General features: G+C 34.5%; 1 protein-coding gene across 1 annotated transcript in view; it reads left to right on the forward strand.

Annotated features, from left to right (window-relative positions):
• The window catches only part of LOC127703044 (ubiquitin-like protein 4A), a 55443-nt gene extending 38240 nt beyond the window's left edge, over positions 1-17203 (forward strand). The window contains exons 2-3 of the mRNA XM_052207438.1: positions 10123-10322; positions 14790-17203. Coding sequence (XP_052063398.1) covers positions 10123-10322; positions 14790-14870 — 281 coding nt within the window. The 3' untranslated portion in view covers positions 14871-17203. The remainder of the gene's footprint in view (positions 1-10122; positions 10323-14789) is intronic.
• Positions 17204-20334: the final 3131 nt, after the last annotated feature.

Here is a 20334-nt window from a genome sequence, read left to right on the forward strand (position 1 = left end):
TCCAGCTGCGCTTAGCGAAGCAGTTTATTTTAATTCTCAGGCAATAACTTGTGTTTAAGTGTATTGATTTTTAACCGGATTTTCGAAGGAAATATCGGTTATTAAAATGGTGACATACGGCGGGCGGCTGGGCGGATCTACAGGCGGCTGCCAAACAGCTTGTCAGCAGAATAACATGAAAACACTTTAACAAATTTTTTTCAAATTTAAATAAGTTGTTTCCTGGGATTTAATGAAGGTCAAGTTGAATTTTCAAGATATTAGTATATCTCCTTTGTGAGTTATCGCCATTTTTAATATCCAAAAGTGGAATTTTAAAATATTTTACTCTTGTTATCTTTTTTATGACTAAGCATAATGTCTTATCTCACAACAAAATATTGGAGTGACAGATTTATTTGAAAATGATCTATTTCTAATTGGTAATGATTATAAGCTATATTATTAGACATTTTGAAGTTAATTACATTATTAATTATTAATTAGATCTTGGTTATATCTTAGCATGTATCATTGGAGTGACAGATTTATTTGAAAATTTTCTGTTTCCTGATAAGATCTGTAGGACTGTATATATAAAGTTTTAAATTTACTAGTTAAGGACTGTATAAATGAAATTTGAAATTTACTGTTCATTGTTAGACATTTTGTAGATATTTAAGTCTCTCTAAACCATATATATTCTTACCCCCACCCCCTTTCAATTTGAGGATGTGCTTTTATCTTGTAAAGGGTTGAGATCCCCCCCTAAACCATATATATTCTTGTATGGGACAATAAAACAAATCAAATGAAATATTTGGGGAGTCCCCGGGTTCACCCCCACCCCCTACTTTTTGAAAACTTGTAAACGGTCAAGATCACAACCCTGAAACCATATATATTCTTGTATGTGACAACAAAACAAATCAAATGAAATAAAAGGCGAGTCCCCTGGGGTCACCCCCACCCCTCCTGTTTGAGAACTTGAAAACGGTCGGGATCCCCACCCCTAAACCATATATATTCTTGTACGGGACAATAACACAAATCAAATGAAATATAGGGGAAGTCCATGGGGGTCACCCCCACCCCCCTTCTTTTTGAAAACTTAACGGTCAAGATCCCCACCCCGAAACCATATATATTGTTGTATGGGACAATAAAACAAATCTAATGAAATAAAAGGCGAGTCCCCTGGGGTCACCCCACCCCATCCTGTTTAAGAACTTGTAAACCGTCGAGATCCCCACCCCTAAACCATATATATTCTTGAATGGGACAATAAAACAAATCAAATGATATATAGGGGAAGTCCATGAGGGTCACCCCCACCCCCCTTCTTTTTGATAACTTGTAGTCAGGCGAGATCCCCACCTCTAAACCATATGTATTCTTGAATGGGACAATAAAAAACATCAAATGAAATTGAGGGGGAGTCCCCTAAGGTCACCCCCACCCCCCTTTTTTTGAGAACTTGTAAATGGTCAAAATCTCCAGCCCGAAACCATATATATTCTTGTAGGGGACAATAAAACAAATCAAATAAATTACAAGGCGAGTCCCCTGGGGTCACCCCACCCGCTCCTCTTTTTGATAACTTGTAAACAGTTGAGATCCCCGACCCCTAAACCATATATATTCTTGAATGGGACAATAAAACAAATCAAATGAAATTGAGGGGGAGTCCCCTGTGGTCAAGAAGATTTGAATGACATACAGGGTATATCCATAGGCGTCACTAATGCATATCATAAACCAATTTGTACTGGACATTGCCCAATGTCAAGCGACAATGGGAATGACGAATTATTGGAGCTTTGTTTGGGAGACTTCGTAACAGCATTCTGTTACAATTATTTCTTGTTACTGATAAGTTTTATAGATTTTGAAATGACATTGTATTAATGATAAATAAAATTTTGGATTTTTTTCTTCTTTTCTTTGGTAAATTGTTTGTAGAATTTTGTGCCAAGTTTGTTTGTTATTCTGTAAAAACTGATTTTCTGAATGCTATATATTTTTTTTTTGATGAAGTTAACTCCTTTAAAAACTAAGCTTATATTGTCTATTAATAAACATATATTTAGATTTCTGATTTTGGGCCCACTTTTCAAGTTGGTCCAAATTGGGGTCCAAAATTAAACTGTGTTTGATTTCAACATAAATTGAATATAGATAGGGTTCTTTGAAATGCTTAATCTTAACCTGTATTTCTTTTCATTATTAATAAGATAATACCACATTGAGGTCCTAAGGGTCCTAAATTACACTTTTGATTAATTTCATCAAAAATTGAATTCTTTGGTTCTTTGATATGCTGATTCTAACAATGTTTGAGTGTTAAATCATATCTAATTTTAGAGAACTTAGTCATCACTGGTTGTTGTTATTATATTATTGATTATAATTTGAAAAATTGCATCATATCCAGTTTGAGTTATTTCCCTTTGCACAGAAAATATTATGGATAAAATTAACCTGTGTTTCATTTCAACACTAATTAAATATATATAGGGTTCTTTCAAATGCTGAATCTAAACCTGTATTTAAATATTAGATTTTTGGGCCCAGTTTTCAAGTTGGTCCATTTTATTAATCAGGGTCCAAAATTAAACTTTGTTTGATTCAACAAAAAAATAATTGATGGGGTTCTTTGAAATGCTGAATCTAACCATGTATTGAGAGATTTTGGATTGTGGGCTCCTTTATCAAATTGGTCCACATTGAGGTCCAAAGGGTCTTAAATTAAACTTTTGTCTGATTTCATCAAAAATTTAATTCTTGGAGTTCTTTGATATGCTGATTCTAATATGTACTTAGATTTTTGATATTGGACCATAATAGGTATTTAAATGTCCAATTTCAAGTATTTCAGTTCTTAAACCACATTCATTTTGTGTCACAAACCTATGCTGTGTCAAATATTCAATCACAATCCAAATTCAGAGCTGTTTTAAGATTAAATGTAGTGTCCATATTTGCTCAACTGTTCAAGGTTCGACCTATGCAGGAAAATCCGGTTTGCTGTCACTCTGACAGCCTCATGTTTTTCTTAAATTGTACCACGTTTTACAAATAGAAAATTTGAAATAAGAGGGGGTAAAAAAAAATTGGCGGGGGGGCAAAAAAAAAATGTTTTTTGGTGGGGGGGCAATTTTGTTCCCTCAAGATTTAAAAAATTAAAAAGATTTTTTCAAATATTTTTTTTTTTTGGAAAAGGGGGGTTTGCTAATTCTTTGTATATAGTCTGAAAACAGATTTACTAAGTATTGCGCAAAGGCACAGTGTATTGCACAAAAGCAAGAAATCTTCAATTGAATATAAATTCAAATCATATAACCAATTTCAAGTTCATTGACTACTTTTATTCTGTGTCAAAAACCTATAATGTGTCAAATATTTAATTACAATCCAAATTCAGACTAAATCAATATCAAGCTTGAATATTGTGTCCATTTATGCCCCAACTGTTCAGGGTTGGACCTCTGCGGTCGTATCCAGCTGCGCTAGGCGAAGCAGTTTATTATATGCTGAATCTAACCATGTTGTTAGATTTTGGATATCAGACCATTCTAGGTAAATTTAATGTCCCATTTCAAATTTTTAAGATCTTTGACCACATTTATTTTGTGTCAGAAACCTATATTATGTCAAAAATTTGATCACAATCCAAATTCAGACAGTATCAAACTTGAATATTGTGTCCAAACTTGCCCCAACTGTTCATGGTTAGACCTCTGCGGTCGTATCTGGCTGCGCTCAGCGAAGCATTTTATTGACTCATATCTCTGAAACTAAAGCATTTAGCATGTTTAGAGCAAATCTGACATGGGGTAAAAATGTTCATCAGGTCAAGATTTATCTGCCCTGAAATTTTCAGATTCATCAGACAACTCGTTGTTGGGTTGCTGCCCCTGAATTGGTAATTTTAAGGAAATTTTGCAGTTTTTATACCACCGCAAAAAAAATTTCTCCTCAAGATTTCAGAAATCAAAAAAGAAAATTTTTTTTTTAAAGGGGGGGGGGGGTGGAGGTCAATTCACAACAGCATAGTGTATTGCACAAAAGCAAAAAAATTAATATAAATACAAATTATATAACCAATTCTAAGTTCTTTGACTACAGTTATTCTGTGTCAGAAACCTATTGTGTGTCAAATATTGAATTACAATCCAAATTCAGACCTGTATCAAGCGCGAATATTGTGTCCATTTTTGCCCCAACTGTTCAGGGTTCAACCTCTGCGGTCGTACCCAGCTGCGCTCGGCGAAGCAATTTATTGGTTATTATCTTGAATATTATAATAGATAGAGATAAACTGTAAACAGCAAAATTGTTTAGCAAAGTAAGATCTACAAATAAGTCAACATGACCAAAATTGTCAATTGACCCCATAAGGAGTTATTGCCCTTTAAAGTCAACTTTTCACTAGTTTTCTAAAATTTTTGTAATCTTTTACAACAATCTTCTCCTTTGAAACTACTTGGCCAAATTAAACCAAATTCGGCCTAAATCATCCTTAGGGTATCTAGTTTAAAAAATGTATCCGATGACCCCGCCCATCAACCAAAATGGCCACCATGTCTAAAAATAGAACATAGGGGTTTACTTTAGAAGTCTTTGGTAAAATTGTAAAAAAACAATTTCAAATGGTCACAACTTGAAAACTAATTTAAATAATGATAAGGGGACTTCAGTAACTATTGTAAAACTATAATGGGATGACCTGCTTTTAATTTAACTACTGGGTCAAATTAAACTAAACTTGGTTGCAATCATTATTGGGCAATCTAATACTATTTATTATGATTTTAACCTTATTTTACATGATTTCCAAAACCACAGTAGATACACTCTGAGGTGAGCGACACAGGCTCTTGAGAGCCTCCAGTTGAATAAGCTGAATGTGATTTTTTTCCATTGTAATACTGGTTATTTCAAGCATTACTGTCAAGTTTTGTCATAATCAGTTCAGTAGTTTGAGAAAAATCTAGTATAATGTAAGACGACATCTACAGCGATCGAGCAAAATTTCTTCAAAAAATCAAAATCAAGCCCCATCATGATAGAATATAGTGTGGACCAATAAATGATCAAATATTTATCATATCTGCCCACAAACAGTTGAATATGATACAAAAGATGACTTAAGGATGATAAATACCACTAATGGACCTCTTCGTCTTCATTATAAGGTCTCTTTTGGTCCATTTATACCTCTCATTTCCATAAAATATCAACTTTTTAGGCCAATAAATAAAAATTTAGGTTCATTTTTCAGATACTAAAAGCAATATGTCAACTCTATATTTGTTGTATTAAATGATTGTAAGGTGTACATATCAGACTGGCAGGTTTCATCTGACCTTGGTTTCATTTTAATGGTTCATTGGTTAATGTTTAGTTTTTTTCTCGCCTGCAACGGAAGTTGCAGAAAGCGAGACATAGGGATAGCTTTTCCGGCGACGACGATGACGATGTTGGCCTCAACAATTGTTAAGTATTCTGCTTAAGTTGTTTTGATAGGAACAACTTGTGATAGATCAATGATATTTTCTATAAAGTTGAATTACTATCAGTCGGTCGACTATTTTGAGGCCCTGTCCCCTAGGACATAGTCCAGTGACTATGAATTAATTAATTATTTTCAATGTTAAGATTTCTGCTTAAGTTAGATTGATAGGATCTACTTGTGATAGATCAATGATATTTTGTATGAAGTCTCATTACTATCAGGCCCTGCTCCCTAGAACATGGTCCAGTGACTGAATTAATTGGCAATTTTCAATATCAAGTTTTCTGCTTAAGTTAGTTTGATAGAATCTACTTGTGATAGATCAATGATATTTTGTATGAAGTTGCATTACTATCAGTTCATATAATTTTCATGACTATATAGAGGCACTGCCCCCTAGGTCATGGTCCAGCCACTTTCAATTAATAAGCAATGTTTAATATTAAATTAATAAGCAATGTTTAATACTAAATTTTCTGCTTAAGTTAGTTTGATAGGAACTACTTGTGATAGATCAATGATATTTTCTATAAAGTTGAATTACTAGCAGTACATATCAGTTTGAAGACTATTTTGAGGCCTTGTCGCCTAGGACATAGTCCAGTGACTTTGAATTAATTATTTTCAATGTCAAGTTTTCTGCTTAAGTTAGATTGATAGGATCTACTTGTGATAGATCAATGAAGTCGCATTACTGGAAGACCCTGCTCCCTAGGACATGGTCCAGTGACTTTGAATTAATTGGCCATTTTCAATATTAAGATTTTCTGCTTAAGTTTGATTGATAGAATCTACTTGTGATAGATCAATGATATTTTGTATGAAATTGCATTACTATCAGTACATATCAGTTTTGACAACTATTTTGAGGCCCTGTCCCCTAGGACATGGTCAAGTGACTTTGAATCAATTAGCTACTTTCCATGTTAAGTTTTCTGCTTACGTCAGTTTGATAAGAACTACTTGAGATATATCAATGATATTTTGTATAAAGTTGAATTACTATCAGTACATATCAGTTTGACGACTATTTTGAAGCCCTGTCCCCTAGGACCTGGTCCAGTGACTTTGAATAAATTCATTATTTTCAATGTCAAGTTTTCTGCTCAAGTTAGATTGATAGGAACTACTTACAATCGACAACGATATTTTCTATAAAGTTACATTACTGTCTGTACATCTCAGTTTGTAGACCATTTTCAGTTCCGTTTAGTTTCCTTAGTTTAGTCCTTATCTCTTATATTTTATGCAACAGGTCAACTTTATTTGGTGTATGGAATGATTGCAAGTTGTAAATGTCTGGCAGGTATCATATGACCTTGACAGCATTTTCATGGTTCATTCGTCAATGTCAATTTTGTTGTTGTTTGGTCTTTCTATAAGTAATAGGTTAACTATATTTGGTGTATGAAATTAATGTAAGGTGTAGTCTTCATGTGATTTTTGTAAAACCTTTATCTAAAAGACTTTTAACATAAAATCAATTGTGATCAGTAAAGCAGACTAGTTGTTTCAGGGTATGCACTCTTGTTTCCTTTTTATATGACCGCAAAAAACAACGACGTCATAACAATATACGACCGCAAAAATTTTTTGCGATTGTATATTGGTATGACGTCATCGTCGTCCGAAGACACATTGGTTTTTTGCACAATAACTTTAGTTTAAGTGAATGGATCTCTATGAAATTTTACCATAAGGTTCAATACCACGAAAGGAAGATTGGGATTGATTTTGGGGGTTATGGTACCAACAGTTAAGGAAAAAGGGGCCAAAAATAAGCATTTTTCTAGTTTCCAGACAATAACTTGTGGAACAGTGTATGGATCTCTCTGAAATTATACCACAAGTTTCCATACCACAAAGGGATGGTTAGGATTTGCTTTGGGGGGTTATGGCTCAAACCGTTTAGGAATTAGAGTCAACAAACGACAACCACAGAACAACAGGCTCCTGACTTAGGAAAGGTACATAAAAATGCAGCGGGTTTAAACGATTTAACAGCGCCAACCTTACAAGCACTGAACTTTCCACCTATTTGTTATTTCATGTTATGTTTGGTAGCAAGATCTGTAACATTTTTGTACTGGTTTTTTGTCAAGCCTGCGACTTCTGTCGCAGAAAGCTCGACACAGGGATAGTGATCCAGCGGCGGCATTAACTAGCCACTTAAAAGCTTTATATTTTAGAAGGTGGAAGACCTGGATGCTTCATACTTTGTATATAAATGCCTTATATGTATGTTATGAAGTTTCCGTCTGTCATATGTCTATTGTCCTTGACCTCATTTTCATGGTTCAGTGACTACTTGAAAAAAGGTTAAGATTTTTATACACCCGTTTACGGGACGTATTATGGTAAACCGTTGACCATCTGTTCATGCATCTGTCATCAACATGTCGGACATTAATTCAAAAACGCTTTAACCAATATGCATGACACTTTGGTGAATTGTTTATATCTATTGACGTGAGCTCCCTTTTGTTTTTTATAAATTTCGGATTTACCGTTTCCGAGTTTGGGGGTTTTATTCATTAAAAAAGGGGGGATTTTCCAGTTTTCGGACAATAACTCCAACAGCTTTAACCAATATGCATGAAACTTTTGTAAATTGTATATTTCTATTGACGTGAGCTCCCTTTCGTTTTTTATAAATTTCGGATGTACCGTTTCCGAGTTTTGGGGTATTATTCATTAAAAAAGGGGGGATTTTCCAGTTTTTCGGACAATAACTCAAAAACAATTTCACCAATTTGCATGAAACTTTTGTGAATTGTTTATATCTATTGACGTGAGCTCCCTTTCGTTTTTTATAAATTTCGGATTTACTGTTTCCGAGTTTTGGGGTTTTATTCATTAAAAAAGGTGGGATTTTCCAGTTTTCGGACAATAACTCATAAATAATTTCACCAATTTGCAAGAAACTTTGATGAATTGTTTATTTCTATCGACATGAGCTCCCTTATGATTTTTATAAATTTTAGACTATACGTTTCCAATTTATGGGGTTTTATTCATTACAAAAAGGGGGATTTTCCAGTTTTCGGACTATAACTAAAAATGCTTTCAGCATTTTTTATGAAACTATGGTAAATTGTTTATAGCTAATTTTGTAAGCTCACTTCTGAATTTTATAAATTTTCGAATTAAGGTTTCCGAGTTATAAGATTTTATTTGTTTATAGTCTGACAACAGATTTACTAAGCATTGCGCAACAGCACAGTGTATTGCACAACAGCAAGAAATCTTTAATTGAATATAAATTCAATTCATATAACCAATTTCAAGTTCTTTGACTACATTTATTCAGATACCTATAATATGTCAAATATTTAATTTCAATCCAAATTCAGACCTGTATCAAGCTTGAATATTGTGTCCATTTTTGCCCCAACTGTTCAGGGTTGGACCTCTGCGGGCGTATCCAGCTGCGTTCAGAGAAGCAGTTTATTTGTAATGGTAATTTCTCTCTTATAATAGGATAACTATAGTTAGTATGTGCATACCTTGCAAGGTCCTTGTGCCTGTCGAACAGTTTTCATCTGACCTCGACCTCATTTCATGGATCAGTGAACAAGGTTAAGTGTTAGTGGTCAAGTCCATATAACAGATACTATAAGCAATAGGTCTTCTATAATTGGTGTAAGGAATGATTGTAAGGTGTACATGTCCAACTGGCCGGTGTCATCTGACCTTGACCTTATTTTCATGGTTCAGTGGTTAGAGTTACGTTTTTGTGTTTTGGTCTCTTTTTCTAATTCTGTATTCAATAGGTCAGCTATATTTGGTGTATGGAAATATTTTACGATGAACATGTCAGTCTGGCAGGTTTTATTTGACCTTGACCTCATTTTCACGGTTCATTGCTCAGTGTTAAGTTTATATGTTTTGGTCTGTTTTTCTTAAACTATAAGCAATAGGTCAACTATATTTGGTGTATATGTCTATCTGGCAGGTATCATCTGACCTTGACCTCATTTTCATGGTTCATTGGTCAATGTTAAGTTTTTATGGTTAAGTTTGTTTCTTAGATACCATAAGCAATATGTCAACTATATTTAATGCACAGATTGATTGTAAGGTGTACATGTCTGTCTGGCATGGTTCATCTGACCTTGATCTCATTATCATGGTTCATTGGTCAATGTTAAGTTTTCCTGGTCAAGTTCGTTTCTAAGAAACTATAAGCAATAGGTCAACTATATTTTGTGTATGGAATGATTGTAAGGTGTACACGTTTTTCCGGTTTGGTTTATCTGACCGTGACCTCATTTTCTTGGATCATGTTAAGTTTATGTGATACTTGAAGAAAAGCTTTATATTTAGGACTATCAACATAAAATCAATGATCGGTAAAGCAGGTGAGACATTTCAGCGTGTGCACTCTTGTATTTGCAATAACCTCATTTGGTCTTATAAATTAAGAAACTGTTCACAGCAAAAATGCTTAAAAATGTCAATATGACAGAAACCATCTGCTGACCCCTTATAGTAGTAATTGTGATTACTGTTTATGGAAAATAGTTGAGATGTAACTAGAATTTCTCCTTTTGAGAGCAATGTTTTTGAGTTCCTTAATATTTAAAAAAAAATAAATTTAGAATGTTTTTTTTTTTACTTTTCAGATGACAAACGTTTGAGCGATTACAAAATATCTGATGGAGACAAACTGTTTCTGTTTCATAAGAAAAGACAAATGACCTTTACTACACCAGATGCATGTGCAATATCAGCTCAAAATATAACCTGGGGAAAATTAGAAAACTTTTTGAAAAGACATTTTACTCATCAAGATGCTGAAAAAGTAGCAACAGAATTTAAAAAGGTAATAGATTAGCTCGTCATAGATACAAGGATTAAAACTATATGGCAGCCGCACGTTTTGTCTACAAAAGTCTCATCAGAGACGCTCGAATAAAAACAAGATCAAAGAGGTCAAATACAGTCCGAAGTTGAAGAGCATTGAGGACCCAAAATTTTGAAAGGTTTTGCCAAATACAGCTAATCTTTTCCTGGGGTAGAGTAGATCATGAAGATATCATCCAAATCGATACAGTGCAGCTGAATTAAAGATTGCAGAAGTAGGTTTTGCTCAAGTTTGTCCATGGTTAAACTACAGGTAGAAGTTGGAACGGGGACCCATGGAGTTATTTCCCCCATTGAAACGCATTGAAAATTTGGTGCTGGTCAATAAATAGTTTTGATAGCCACCTTAGGACTTCTGTTTCATGTTAGGCATTGGTTTCGAAGTTTCTAAGTACAATCTTGGTGCCTCATTGTTGTTTTGATTGAAATCAGGGTCAGTCAGTCTACTTCTGGAGAAGAATAAAGAATTTAGGCAATTTACTCTATGTACTGACGCCAGATTACATTTAAATTAATCAAAATTTTTACAGAAATTCAAACTAGAAAGCCTACCCTTTCAAATAAATCTACATTCAGTTACAGAACTTGTGTAATAATAACACTACACCATTTTAAATAAAAGTTATAATTCTTTTTAAGAACTACATTCGTGGGTACTGGACTGGTTGCCGTAACTGGGATCCTAATCCAGTTATTGCATCGGTTTCTTATATCAACAGAATGAGGTCATGCAATTATCTTTGCTAGGACGTGGTAGTATCGTAGTAAGGACGACAAGAGCGTAGTAGCAGCGTACTATTGTCTTCCTCATCGTATTATAATCGTATCAATATCGTAGTAGATGCGTAATAAAGACGTAGTAAAATCGGGATAGTCGCAGTGAAATCATAGTAAGGTCGCAGCGAAATCTTTTCCATTGGTTTCCTGATTGCACCACGATTTCCAATACGATGCTTCTATGGCCATCCCGATATTACTACGACCTTCCTACGCTTCTACTACGACTAGTTTTTGCCACGACTGCACTACGAATGTTTTGAGCATGTTCAAAGTTGGTCGTAGACCTCCACGATCATGAAGACCTTGGCACGTGTTTACCACGACTATCACGATCTTACTACGACTTCAAACAATTTTCATAATTTCTGAGGTCATTACGGGATCGTGGTCCTAGTGTGATGGGGGTATTATATCTATTTTAGGCTTGAAAATAACCTGAACTTTGGGATAATTTTATATTGAGAATTGCCTGTACCAAGTCAGGAATATGACAGTTGTTTTCCATTCGTTTGGTGTGTTTGAGCTTTTGATTTTGCCATTTGATAAGAGACTTTCCTTTTTGAATTTTCCTTGGAGTTCGGTATTTTTGTTATTTTACTTCTCATATATATTCAGAGAAGCTTTGAATGGCCCAAAAGAAGTAGTAGCTTTCAAAAGGTAAATCTCGCATAAAAATAAATGCGTTTTATTGCACAAACGTGAAAATTTGTTCATGGAAACGTAACAAGCCGACAATAATGACTCTTTGTTATTATACCAAAGGCAATATAAAGTTCTTCCTTGCTAAATAATTTATGAATTAACATATTCAAATCTATCTTCCCGTCGAGGAGTGGACTCATTTTGAGTGTAGAAACTCTAGCGTGATGAACTGCTGTAAAAACTTCCAAGTATGCAGTTAAAATATAGTCTGTGTGAACAATGAAGATGTAAGATGATCTAAATGCGTTGTGGAGAAGTATGGACATACTGGCAGCTTAAATGGCGTGTCGAAAATGTTCCACAGACGGGAAAGCTTTGATATCTGGAAGTGTGGTGTTCCAAGATATGATAGTGGCAGGTATGAATGAATACTTAAAACAGTCCAGTTTGGTTCTTATCTGTCTGATGTTGTTTGAAACTGAACCACTGGTCCTGGTGTTGTGGAAATGGAGCAGATGGTGAACAGAAACTTCTACAACACTGTTCCCAATTTTGTAGAACATTACAACTCTGTTTCTTATGGGTTAGTGGTCATTTTGGGTGTGCGGTGGTGTTCGGTGATGAAAAGACCGACCCGTTCCTGGCTCTCCTGTGTTCAAGTGGTTCCCAACATAGTTGTTTTATCTTGTTCGTGACACAGCCAGGGTCCCCTGTAAAGTAAACCCTGTGTCGAATCGGGCAACCTGGTGTTGTACATTTTCTAATTGCTGGATTTGTTGTTGCTGGTAGGGATCACAGACAGAGCTGGCATACTTGAGGACAGGCCTCACTAAATTTGTGTAAGCCTGGCTTTTTATATCCTTGGGACAATTCCTGGAGTTCCTACGCAGGAATCCAACTGATCTGGTGGATTTCGCTGTTGTCTGTTTGGTGTGCTCTCACCACGACGGATCCTTGCTGATGCTTGCCATCTGGGACACTTTTAAGGGTATGATCATGAAGATGGTAGTCGAACTTGGTAAGGTTGCGTTTCTTGCAGATGTGTATGAGGGTACATTTCTGTGGATGGAATGCCATCTGCCTATCTTTTCTCCATTTCTCCAATTGTGTTAAATCCTCTTGCAGCTTGATGTTGTCAGTGGTATGTCTAATAGGCCAATAAATCCGGCAATTATCAGCAAACAATTTCCATAACTTTTGAGCAAATGGAAGTTAAAGATACTGGACGGTAATTTGAGGCAGTATTCTTGTCTCCCTTTTTGAATAGTTATATTTAATTGAAAAAGTAAGCAGTTTATTGGAATATTATTGATTAATCTGGCATGTATATGACCCAGCGGTTGGAAATAGCCATTTTTTTTGTAGGTAATAACTTGAATAAGTACCAAATCTTTCAAAATTAAGGAAATTTTGATGGCCAACTGAGCACAGGTCAAGTTCAGATTTAACTGATTTCAAAGTCATTCTTGAAAACAAATTTTGTGTTGATCAAGTCTTTTTCAGAAGCTAGTTTAAAACAATTTTTGTTTAGAATTTTTTTTTGATGGAAAATGCAAAAAACTATTCCATTGAAACAAGTAGTGTTTTTATATGACCGCAAAAAAATTTTTGTGGTCGTATATTGGTATGACGTCGTCGTCCGAAGACACATTAGTTTTCGCACTCTAACTTTAGTTTAAGTGAATGGATCTCAATGAAATTTTACCATAAGGTTCAATACCACAAAGGAAGCTTAAGGTGGGGATTGATTTTGGGGGTTATGGTACCCACAGTTAAGGAAAAAGGGGCCAAAAATAAGCAATTTTGTAACTTCCAGACATAATTTGTGTGTAAGTGTATGGATCTCTCTGACATTGTACCACAAGGTTCCATATCACAAAGGGAATGCTGGGATTGATTTTGGGGGTAATTGCCTCCAAATTTTAGGAATTAGGGGCCAAAAAGGGGCAAAAAACAAGCATTTTTCTAGTTTCATGACAATAACTTGTGTGTAAGTGTATGAAGCTCTCTGACATTGTATCACAAGGTTCCATATCACAAAGGGAATGCTGGAATTGAGTTTGGGGGTAATTGCCCAAAAAGTTTAGGAATAAGGGGCCAAAAATGAGCATTTTTCTAGTTTCCAGACAATAACTTGTGTTCAAGTGTATGGATCTCTCTGAAATTGTACTGCAAGCTACCATACCACAAAGGGAAGGCTGGGATTGATTTTGGGGGTAATTGCCTCAAAATTTTAGGAATTGGGGGCCATCAAGGGGCAAAAAAACAAGCATTTTTCTAGTTTCAGGACAATAACTTGTGTGTAAGTGTATGGATCTTTATGAAATTGAACTACAAGGTTCCATATCACAAAGGGAAAGCTGGGTTTGAGTTTGGGGGTAATTGCCCTAAACGTTTAGGAATTTGGGGCCAAAAAACAAGCATTTTTCTAGTTTCCAGACAATAACTTGTGTTCAAGTGTATGGATCTCTCTGAAATTGTACTGCAAGCTACCATACCACAAAGGGAAGGCTGGGATTGAGTTTGGGGTTGATGAATTATAAGGGGGTTCAAAAAATTTGGGGGGGGATTTTTTTTTTTTCCTTTTTTTTCTTTAAAATTTTCCATTTTAAATTGGTTATTTCTGATTTATATATAAAAGCAAATAATAATGATATGGTTTGAATAGGTAAATTAAAATTTTTTAAGTTCTTAGACCACATTCATTCTGTGTCAGAAACCTATGCTGTGTCAAATATTTAATTACAATCCAAATTCAGTGCTGTATCAAGCTTGAATGTTGTGTCCATACTTGCCCCAACTGTTCAGGGTTCGACCTCTGCGGTCGTATCAAGCTGCGCCCCAGTGGAGCATTTTATTCTATCTACCATAAATATCTTATCATAAATATCTTACCATAAATATCTTATCTTATATGTTGCTTAATGTCAAAAGGGAAATACAAGAAATTAAACTACTGGTTTTCTTGAAGCTTTTAACTTATTTAAATTTTATATATTTTCAGGATTTCTACAACAGAATAGATAGTCTTAGTTTGGATGATATAGAGAGATTAGCCATTTGTCATCTCCTTACTCGTAGATGAAAAAGGAACTTAGGACTTTTGACATGGAGCATTTGAAGAAGAAAGAACAATACATGTGCTGGAATAATTAACAGATTTTAAAGGATTTTTATTTCAGATGTTAATATTTTTGATATTCCAACACAATGTTATATTTATTCAGCTTTTTTATGTTTTAACTATTTTCTTTTATAGAAATGAGCTTTGTTTTAGGTTGAATATTTTTCCATATTCTGTTATTCGTGTAAACAACATATACATTCATATTTTAAACTAGTTATAATCTCCCATATCCCTAAAATGATCCTTCCTTAAAAGAGATTTTTCCATCACCTCCCGTCATGTCTTACCGCAGACCCAAAAACCTCAAAGATATTCTAGTTACATCTAAAGTATCTAAACAAGAGACATCGAAAATAGGAGGTTATAAACCATGCGGAAGAGGCAACTGTAAGTGCTGCAAAGTCACCAACATCGAAACCCAATTGTCAGCACAGTCACAAAAAATAAACACAACATATTTATAACAAAACGCAAAATTGTATTTATGTTCTAACGTGTGGAACTTGCAAGGTGCAATATCTTGGTGAAACAGAAGTACCATTCAACATCAGATTGAATAACCATCGGTCATTTTATACAAAAGAAAGAAACTGCCCAATAACAAGACATTTTTTAAGAGAAGGGCATAATTTTGAAAATGTCACATTTCAAATCATTGACAAAAACCAAAATTGGGACACGCAAGGGAGACAAAAGAGAGAGAGATTTTGGATGCACCAGTTACAGACTCTTAAACCTGATGGACTAAATGAGAGGGACGAGAAAAGATTTTAAAACAAATCAAAACAATAATCTTGAAATTCATACACTTTATACAATATCAATAAATATGTTAAACTCTTTTTCCAACTGTGTGTAGTTAAAGCTATACAAATATGTTTTGTCAGCATGTATCCGATTTCACCTGGATAGATGCACACACCTGATGAAGCTAGTTTTTCTAGCGAAATATTGCGTTTATTTATTTAAAATCGAATAGAACTTTTTATGCCCCCGCCGTAGCGGTGGGGGCATTAAGTTTTACCCTTGTCCGTCTGTACGTACGTCCTAAAATTGGTTTCCGTTCTCTAACTTGAGTTTGCCTCAACCAAATGTTATGAAAATTATACACAATGCTTATTACCACAAAACACAGATCTAGTATGAATTTTGGTGGAGTCAATTTAACCGTTCTAGAGTTATGCCCCTTTATAAATGGAAAAATTGCAAAATTTTTAGTTTCCATTCTCTAACTTAAGTTTGCCTCAATCAAATGTTATGAAACTTATACACAATGCTTATTACCACAAAACACAGATCAAGTTTGAATTTTGGTGGCATCACTTTGACTGTTTTAGAATTATGCCCCTTTATAAATGGAAAAATTGCAAAATTTTTATTCTCTTCTAAACATCAGGTAATTTTTAAAATTGGAGTTATCTTCCTTTGTCCATGATTATAGTTGAATCAACTACAATCAATGCTTTATACAATGCAATGTTTAATTTTTACTTTCACTGATAAAACACAGATCAAGTTGAATTTGGGTAGTGTCACTTTAACCATCATTGAGTTATGCCCCTTTATAAATCAAAAGATTGCAAAATTTTTAGTTTCCATTCTGTAACTTAAGTTTGCCCCAACCAAACATTATGAAACCTATACACAATTTCATTACTACAAAATTAAGATCAAGTACAAATTTTTTGTTTCCGTTTTCTAACTTTAGTTTGCCTCAACCAAATGTTATGAAACTTATACACAATGGTTATTACTACATAATACAGATTAAGTACGAAATTTGATGGCGACCCTTTTACCATCCTTGAGTTATGTCCCTTTATAAACATAAAAATTGCTGAATTTTTCGTTTCCGTTCTCTAACTTTAGTTTGTCTCAACCAAATGTTATAAAACTTGTACACAACCGTTCTAGAGTCATGCGTAATTACAAATAGAAAAATTGCTAAATTTTTAGTTTCTGTTCTCTACTTAAGTTAACCTCAACCAAATGTTATGAGACTTACATACAATGCTTATTACCACAAAACTCAGATCAAGTTCAAATTTGTGTAGCGTCACTTTTACCGTTCTTCAGTTATGTCCCTTTATAACTATATGATATGCAAGCGGGGGCATCATCTGTGTCCACATGTGGACACTATCCACATTTATTTAATGTATCAATTAGCGTGTTTAAGTTATATTCTTAGTCATTAATATATAATTTTTTTTATATAAAAATTGCAGAGATATACATGTACATTGTAAAGGATGATGCTTTATAATTAATTATTCTATATCTGTCCTGTATCTTTTCTCGTCTTTTTCATTTTTAGCTCACCTGGCCGAAGGGTCAAGTGAGCTTTTCTCATCACTTGGTGTCCGTCGTCGCCATCCGTCGTTGTTAGCTTTTTACAAAAATCTTCTCCTCTGAAACCACTGAGCCAAATTTAACCAAACTTGGCCACAATCATCATTAGGGTATCTAGTTTAAAAAATGTGTCAGATGACCCCGCCAACCAACCAAGATGGCCGCCATGGCTAAAAATAGAACATAGGGGTAAAATGTAGATTTTGGCTTATATCTCTGAAACCAAAGCATTTAGAGTAAATCTGACTGGGTAAAACTGATTATCAGGTCAAGATCTATCTGCCCTGAAATTTTCAGACAAATCTGACAACCTGTTGTTGGGTTGCTACCCCTGAATTGGTAATTTCAAGGAAATTTTGCAGTTTTTGGTTATTATCTTGAATATTATTATAGATAGAGATAAACTGTAAACAGCAATAATGTTCAGCAAAGTAAGATCTACAAATAAGTTGTCATGACCAAAATTGTCAGTCGACCCCTTTAGGAGTTATTGCCCTTAATAGTCAATTTTTACCAATTTTTTGTAAATTTTTGTAATCTTTTACAAAAATCTTCTTCTCTGAAACTACTGAGACAAATTTAACCATACTTGGCCATAATCATTATTAAGGCATCTAGTATAAAAAAATTTTAGACGAATCCGACAACCCGTTGTTGGGTTGCTGCCCCTGAGTAATTTTACAAAAATTTTGCAGTTTTTATACGACCGCAAAAAATTTTTTGTGATCGTACATTGGTATGACGTTGGCGTCGTCGTCGTCGTTGTCGTCGTCGTCGTCCGAAGACACATTGGTTTTCGCACTCTAACTTTAGTTTAAGTGAATGGATCTCTATGAAATTTTACCACAAGGTTCAATACCACAAAAGGAAGGTTGGGATTGATTTTGGGGGTTATGGTACAAACAGTTAAGGAATTAGGGGCCAAAAATAAGCATTTTCTAGTTTCCAGACAATAACTGTGGAACGGTGTATGGATCTCTCTGAAATTATACTACAAGTTTCCATACCACAAAGGGATGGTTAGGATTTGCTTTGGGGGGTTATGGCTCAAACCGTTTAGGAATTAGGGGCAAAAAAGGGGAAAAACAAGGTTGTCCTGGTTAAAAGACAAATGCTTTAGTACACAACATAATTTAAAGCAGTGTTAGGGAGATAATTCAAATACATCATTGAAATTACCTCCCTTACACTGCTTTTAAATTATGTATAAAGTAATGGTTAATGAACAATTAAGATAATTTAAAACAGTGTAAGGGAGGTAATCCAGATACAACGTTTTGGTTACTTCCCTTACACTGTTTTTAAATTATGTTTAAAGAAATGCATATTTATAAAGGAAGACAAGTAAAAATATCTGCAAATGTTGCATCTTTTTTTTTACAAAAATATCCATATGAAAGATTTGACACTATCATATGAAAGATTTGACACTATATTTTAAATTCTATTATAAAATAGATTAAGTTAGCACTATGGTAAATTTAAATGGGTAATTATGGTTGCAAACTCCATTGGAAATTTGAATTGAGATTACGACCATATCTTGAGGGGAAGAATTTTTTGGGGGAAAAAAGGGAGGAGGGGTTGATAATAACTTGAACAATTGAACTAGACAGTCAGTTTGTGGATGTTTATCCTTTCGAGTGTTCCATACTTTTTCACAAGCGGCTATTCCTTCATCTTTTGGAATATTTGTGTATAAAGAACACACATGCATCGAAACCAAAATTGTGTCATTAGGTAAAGGACTTAAGGAATTCATTTTCTTCAAATAGTCAGTTGTATCTTGAATATGAGATGGCAGTTGTCTAACATGTGGTCTAAGGTGGTAATCAACAAATTCTGAAATTTTTTCGGTGGGATGGCCATTAGCTGATACTATAGGTCTCCCTGGAATCCCTTCTTTATGTAGTTTTGGAAGTAAGTAAAATCGACCGGCTGTGCAAGTTTCGTCTGGGCGTAGATAATCGTACGTATCGTCATCAATTTGTTTATCTTTATTCATTTCTGAGAGGACGTCATTAATTTTTTTGTTGATTTCTTTGGTTGGATCACATGTTAATTCTTTATAAAATTTAGTGCTGGAGAGCTGACGATTCCCTTCTTCGATGTAGTCTGCCTTGTTTATCACAATGGAATCCACCTAAAAGCAAAAACGATAATTTGGAATCATTTATTACATCAATCAAAGCTGAAGTCAGATCTTCAATCAGTGGTAAACAAGTGCGAAATATTTCAAAGTCAGAAAGCCAAGCCATGATAAACTTAAAAGACCGTGATGACATTGTTGTCAAACAAGCGGACAAAGGAAGTGCCGTTGTTGTGATGAACAAGGCAGACTACATCGAAGAAGGGAATCGTCAGCTCTCCAACACTAAATTTTATATGAACGTTGTTTTCAATTCAGACTTGTATATATATATATATATATATATACAACCAAGTCTAAATTGAAAACAACGTTCAAACCTATGATTGCGTTGGATAAAATCCGCAATTTTTATACGTGTGCATGCAAAACAAATGTCTTGGTAGAGTGGTCTAAATAAAGCACAAACAACATTTTTCAAACGGCCAAAAAAAGTGAAAAAGTATATTTTAACAAAACGCATTTGACTAGCAGGTCAAACAACGGATGTTCTTAAACCCTGCTGACTGCCATGGCGATTGCCAAATAAACGGATCACCAGATGTAAAAATGGATCTTAATTATTAATTTGATACCAAACAGAAAACAATAAACTTGCGGAAAAGATGGTATACCGGAAATATGAGGTGCAAAAATTTGTACACCATATCCGGATTTCGACAATTAATGTCTCTTCAGTGATGTTAGGAATCGAAACGGTATTTGGAAGGCCATATAATTTACCTCAATTTGGGATTGACTCTTGAATTTTAAAGAGTCAAAATAGGATGAACGGATCATATATACCCGAAGGCAAATATAATACAAGCCCAAACGAAAAAATATAAACAAGTCTAAATTGAAAACAACGTTCAAACCTATGATTGCGTTGGATAAAAACCGCAATTTTTATACGTGTGCATGCATAACAAATTTCTTGGT

The sequence above is a fragment of the Mytilus californianus genome, unplaced genomic scaffold (assembly GCF_021869535.1).
Source record: "Mytilus californianus isolate M0D057914Y unplaced genomic scaffold, xbMytCali1.0.p SCAF_1, whole genome shotgun sequence".
Classification (NCBI taxonomy): Eukaryota; Metazoa; Mollusca; class Bivalvia; order Mytilida; family Mytilidae; genus Mytilus; species Mytilus californianus.